This window comes from Cornus florida, unplaced genomic scaffold (genome assembly GCF_030987335.1).
Source record: "Cornus florida cultivar Cherokee Brave unplaced genomic scaffold, ASM3098733v1 CherokeeBrave_3.0.0_Hap2_Chr03, whole genome shotgun sequence".
NCBI lineage: Eukaryota > Viridiplantae > Streptophyta > Magnoliopsida > Cornales > Cornaceae > Cornus > Cornus florida.
Genome location: NW_026775573.1, coordinates 60,909,049 through 60,915,587, shown reverse-complemented (window position 1 = coordinate 60,915,587; position 6,539 = coordinate 60,909,049). Strand labels below are relative to the sequence as shown.

Genomic DNA, 6,539 nt, shown 5'->3' with positions numbered 1-6,539 from the left:
ACATGACATTGGATTTGATCTTCTAGGTTTAATATCAGTATGGAGTCGAAAGAAATTTAATGTAATTTTTTATTTTTACAAGTTTTCTCAATATTAAAATCAAATGTCAATGTTAGCCATGTCAGGTGGTGACCCGGACACCATTTATTACAAGCGATTTATTTTGGTCAAACCCACCAAAAATGATCAAACAATGACAACTTATCAGGCTCGATGAAACAGTGAATCGCTATATGTGGAACTTTTTCGACCATATTCTGTGCACTAGAATATTCATTAATTTTTTAGAGAGAGAAAATTCTGAAAGAGAGAGAGATGGTGAACGTGTTTACAGCACTGAAGCCATTGTTACATATGGTGATGAAGCTAGCCGGAGTGAAGCCCCAAACATTAAAGATCGAGCCCGGCACGGACATGAACTTGTGGGTCCCAAACGAAACCACAAACAAACCTGTTGTGGTTCTTGTTCATGGATTCGCTACAGACGGTATTCTGACATGGTTATTCCAAGTGCTAGCCCTAACCAGCGAGTACGCAGTCTACGTGCCTGACCTCATCTTCTTCGGCGGATCAGTCACCGATAGAGATAAGCGTTCGACGGCCTTTCAGGCCGAGTGTTTGGCCAAAGGGTTGAGGAAGTTGGGTGTGGAGAGGTGCACACTGGTGGGGCTTAGCTATGGTGGGATGGTTGGGTTCAAGATGGCCAAGTTGTATCCGGACTTGGTGGAGTCTATGGTGATGTCTAGCACTGTTGTGGAGTTAACCCAGTCCATCAGTACTGCGTCGCTCGAGAACATCGGGTTCCGTCGGTGGTCGGACTATTTGTTGCCGGACTCCGGCGAGGGTGTCAAAGTTCTTCTCTCAATTGGTACTCACAAGTTGCCGTGGCTCCCTAATTTTTTTTATAAAAATTTTCTGGAGGTACTTTCTCTCTCTATGCATATCTCTTTAGTTTCATTTCTTGATTTTCATGATCAATTAGGTATTTGCATTTCTATAATGATTCCCAACCCTAAAACCCTGATTGAGAATGCAAGTCCAGAAATTTTTATCATTTGGATGCATTGAATATGAGTAAAATATTGATCTTTTCCGAGGTATCCAACTAATAGAAATGCCTCGATTAGCATTTTCGATTTTGTTAAACAAGTATAAAATTTGTTTAAATTTCATAAAATTGACGGTAGATAAGTTTATATATTCATTTACAATTTTTAGAAAATTGAACGTAACATGCATGTCTTTAAATATTTATAATTTGGAGTCCTTAAAATACAAGGAGTGTGGATATGACTGAACTGGGATCACAAATGATAAATTAATAATCTTATTTCAGCATACCTTCTCAACTCAATCCTCTCATATATATATATATATATATATATATATATATATATATATATATATATATATATCACAACTACGTTCCAATGGGAATGGTTAAAGGCTGGTTTTCCTATGTAACAGATATGCCATTCTCCAGCATGACTTGTTTAAAATATTAGTTGAAAGCTGGAGATAGCTTGATCCAGCACACCTTAGTACCCGTTTGTTTTGTTGGAAATAAACTACTTAACTGTTTTTCTCAATTTTTGTCCTTGTAACTCTAAATAGAAAATAATTCTTTCATTCTTTTATCTCCACAATCTCTCCCCAACACCATTTAAGGTTGATATTTTATTCTCCTTAAGCACTATGAGATTATTATTATTATTATTATTTTAATTTTAATTTTTTCTTTTATAACAAATAATAATGATAAAAGTCCAACAGTCAGATAAATTCCATTAATGATTAAATCAATCACTTTCGAACTCTAAATTAACCAGTTTTGAATGATGAATCCGTTATCCATTAAGAAGTCAATGTCCACAATGTTTGGACAAGTTTACGAGTCGCATGTTTTTGAATCATGAACCAATTCATTCATTGACTGTTCTTCATGACAGGTGATGTTTAGCAACAGGAAAGAGAGAGCTGAACTTCTAGAGGCTTTGGTCGTCAGTGACGAGGACTCAACCATTCCCGAATATTCCCAGGTTTGAAAACTTACTTTGACCTTTCTTGCTTTTCTTTTTTTTTTCATTTGTTTTGTTTTTCCTTTTCCGGGTTTTCCATACCGACTTATTTGAAACTTTTGTTACCTTCGACATTTGGTTATCGTGATTGATTTTGTCTCCTAAGGCTTCGTTATCGTGTCCAACTTGTTAATATGGGCTTGCAAAACTTTTTTTTTTTTGAAAAATAAGGGCTTGCAAAACTTGGTTGCGTTTATACACGCTCCTTTCACACAAACACACCTTTCGGATCCCACACTCCTTTCTAAAAAGAATTATTACAAATAAATTGTACTAAAAACTTATATTTATCATAGAGTCAAAGTCTTATAATTTTAAAAAGAATAAAGTTGACCAGAATTCTGACGTGAACAAAAAAAAACATTATTCACTGCGTATCACTTTTAGACATTATTCACTGGGTATCACTTTTAGACATATAGATATCACTTTTTGTACATCAGGTATCACTTTTATTTTGGACATACATGTACCACTTTTTGTGCACATATGTACCACTTTTTGTGTTTTGACGTAAAATATTCTTTTTGAAATTTTTTTTTTTTTTTTTCAAGTAAAATTAATATTCTTTTATTTTTATTTTGTCGGTATTTAGCAAAAGTGTACGTCGAAGTTGAGGTCGAGTCCATCGGGCGGAGCATGTAAAATAACTTGTCAAAAATTGATTGATAAATTATTTTTGTTAAATTTTAATATATTTTTTTCTTCCTAAATATTTTACAATAACTACACATCATAAAATAAAAAATAAAAAAAAAAATTCTGAAAAATATTTTACATCCAAACAAACATAGTCTAAGTATCAATTTTTTGTACAACATAAAAAATGGTATCTAATGACAAAAAGTGCTACATGCATGCACAAAAGTAACTCACAAGGTAACAAAGGTTAACAAAAGTTTAAAATAAATTTTATAAATTTTTTTTGTCTAATAATTAAATATTGAACAATCCTAATAAAAATTACAAGTAATAGAAAAATATTTGTTTATATATTAATTATTAATGGAGGCATTGCCCATTTTAAACTCTCTTTCCCGATCATTAATTATGATGATCCTAAATCGAATCCAATTGACAATCCTAATAGCAAGTAGCTCAAAGTTTCTTAATAATTTTCGAATTTGTTCATACATACCTATTATATAACCCTAATTATTGGCTAAACAATTGAATGTTTGACTGGTGGATGAAGCAGATAATATTAACAACTTGTCTCAATTAAAGGACTTCCTTGAAATGAAATGTATAAATATATATTATCGTTGAACTTCAGAAGAGACTTCCAAATACAACCCCACGTGTTTGGCTGCAAATCTTGTAATTCATTGCTTCTCAATAAATTCACAACTACTGAATCCCACTCCATAGTCCATGCTACTACAATAATGGAGTATTAATGGGACTTGAAATTTTTATCAATAGTTTGAAGATCGATTTCAGCTAACCATAAGATTTGATCGATTGGAGTCTGAAAGTCACTAGGTTAAAATAAAATAAAAAATATGCAAGTGTCTTCGTAGTTCAACGGTCCGTTATTCTAAAAAGTCCGATTTCGAATCTTCACATCTATTAATTTCTAATTTAGTTTTAAATAATAATAAATAGTATCTTCATATGCTGAGATAAAATTTATTATTAATTGTTTATCTTGACAAATTAAGAGGAGCTTTATTATTAATTGTTTATCTTGACAAATTAAGAGGAGCGACTCAGCCCAAAAACTGGATTCATCCACCCCTCCAAACTTTTCATGTAATATTATTTGTCACCATAATTGTGAATTAGTAGTTCACTTTTTACTTTTCACTTTGTAACTCAAATTAGTACTTGCCTATGAGGTGGAAATTAAGGATAAACTCTTAGTTTTAATATTACATTTGTATTAATTTCATAAATATTGTCGCAGAGGATCCATCTCTTGTGGGGAGACGACGACAAGATCTTCAACTTGGAACTTGCCCACAGCATAAAAGAGTAAGTTTTATTCTTATTTTTATAATATAGTGTAAATTACACTCACATTCCTTATAAAATGTCTAGATAAGAAGGATCATTCTTATAGTTTTAAAAATAATATTGATCTCCCCCGCCAATTTGTCAATTTAGTAAAAGTGTGAAATGATAATTTTACTCATTTATTGAAGGGCAAATTTGGGTTTTCAAATTTTTTTTTTAGGTATGACATTAGCACAGATTTTATGACAGGGATATCAGTATTACTTCGAACAAAATTACGGGGACTTCCATATAATTTTTGAAACTAGAGAAGATGTTTCTATTATTTCCTTTGTATTTTCCGAATATTTTTGTTATCTGCCAAACCATTATTCAACATGTAAAGCTTGTTTTTGACAACTTGACCGAAACTAATGAGATGCTATTGAACCACAATCACAGGAAATTAGGAGAGAAAGCCACACTGCAATACATAAAGAATGCAGGTCACCTTGTTCAGCTGGAAAGACCCTTAATGTACAACCGGCATCTCAAGAATATTCTTGCATCTTTGATGGCAGATGGGAAGCAACACTGACTTTTTATTTATTTATTTATTTTTCTTTGTTCATTTAGATCCTAATGTATTTCAAACATTACTCTTAATATGCCAGTTCAATTTGTGAGCCTGTTAGTGTAATTCAATTTGGCATCATAATAAGAATCTTCTACTTTGGTCTTATATCATCTGCAACTCACAAGAGACTGATATTCGATAGCTTGTTTGCCGGTGGTGTAGTAAAAAAGTAGTTTTTTATTTTATTTTATTATTATTTTTTTTTATCAACAGAGGTGTTCGAAAATTGTTGTAGGTAAAAAAGAATGTTAGTTGTGTTGACTCTAAGAAATAATCAAATCAAGATTAAAATATAAGAAGCATCAACATTGTATAAGTAATAACAAATAAGCTCCTGACAACACTTTCCTTCAAGTTGGCGCAAAGATATCTATCATGCCCAACTTGACTAACATATTTCGCAAGTAAGTCTTGCTCACACCCATAGTCAACATCAGCAACCTGATCATATGTGTTGACGTATGGAGTATAAATCAGCCCAAGATGAAGTTTTTCCTTGGTGAAGTGTCAATCGAGATCGACTTCAATATGTTTTGTTCTGTTATGTTGAACTGGATTGTGGACAATACTAATAACATCCTTGTTATCACAATACAATTTCGTTGACTCGGGAACAGGATAACCCAAATCACCCAACATAGTTTGTAGCGATAACAACCCACAAACTCCTTGTGCCATGGATCTGAACTAAACCTCTGCACTAGATCTAGCTATTACAGACCGATTCTTGCTTTGCCATGAAACAAGACTACCTCCAACAAATGTGTAATATCCTGAAGTAGATGATTGATCTATCACAGACCCTGCCCAATCAGCATCAATACAGGCTTCAGCATGCAAGTGGCCATGACGCCAAATAATGTCCCCTTACCAGGTGAACCCTTGAGATAGCAAAGAACATGATGAGCTGCCTCATGTACGTGGAGCATGCATAAATTGACTAATCACACTAACAACGCAAGCAAAATCCAGGCGCGTGAGAGATAGGTAAATCAGTCTCCTAACCAATCGCTGAAATCTTCCCATGGTCTCCATCTACATCATTAAGCCTATAGTTATGCTAAATAGGAATATCAATAGTTCTAGCTCTAAGCTTGCCTATTTTAGCCAACAAATCTAACATATACTACCATTGAGAAACGAACACCCCTTTCTTCGATCTGCACCTTGATGCCAAAAAAATATCTCAATGATCCGAGATTTTTAACCTTGAACTCTGTCCCCAAGAATGACTTCATGCGATGAATCTCTTCTGGATCATTTCCAATTATAACAATATAATCAACATATACAATGAGGACAATGGTGTAGCTATAGTGTTTCTTGATGAAGAGAGTATGATCTACTTGAATTTGTGTGTACCCTACACTTTTTCACAGCATTTCTGAACCTCTCAAACCAAGTATGTGGCGACTGCTTCAACCCATACAAGGCTTTATTTATCTTGTACACTAAATTCTGACAATTGGTAAGCTGAAACCCTGGCGGCATAGTCATATACACCTCTTCCTCCAAGTTACCATGAAGGAAAGCATTATTTACATCCAACTGATGTAAAGGCCAATTCAAATTAGCGGCCAAATTAAGAAATAAGAATACGTATAGAGTTCATTTTGGCAATTGGAGCAAATGTTTCCAGATAATCAATCCAATATGTTTGAGTGAAGCCTTTTGCAACTAACAGGGCTTTATATCTCTCAATTATTCCGCCCGCATGATACTTTATTGTGTAGACCCATTTGCAGCCTATTGGAGTTTGATTGAGAGCATCTGAAACACTAGAAGGAACATATACAGAGGAGATACAAGAAGTGATCGAAAGCACGATATGTTGGATATAAGGCATTATAGGATATACAAACTGAGATATGGAATGTTTTGTACAA

General features: G+C 33.6%; 1 protein-coding gene across 1 annotated transcript; it reads left to right on the top strand.

The window, feature by feature from the left end:
- The first annotated feature begins 280 nt into the window (after nucleotides 1-280).
- Nucleotides 281-4,758, top strand: LOC132298809 (uncharacterized). The gene is made up of 4 exons (XM_059795164.1): nucleotides 281-921; nucleotides 1,950-2,039; nucleotides 3,988-4,055; nucleotides 4,479-4,758. Exons 1-4 carry the CDS (start codon nucleotides 316-318, stop codon nucleotides 4,612-4,614), a joined length of 900 nt encoding a protein of 299 aa, XP_059651147.1. The 5' UTR covers nucleotides 281-315; the 3' UTR covers nucleotides 4,615-4,758.
- The last annotated feature ends 1,781 nt before the right edge of the window (nucleotides 4,759-6,539 follow it).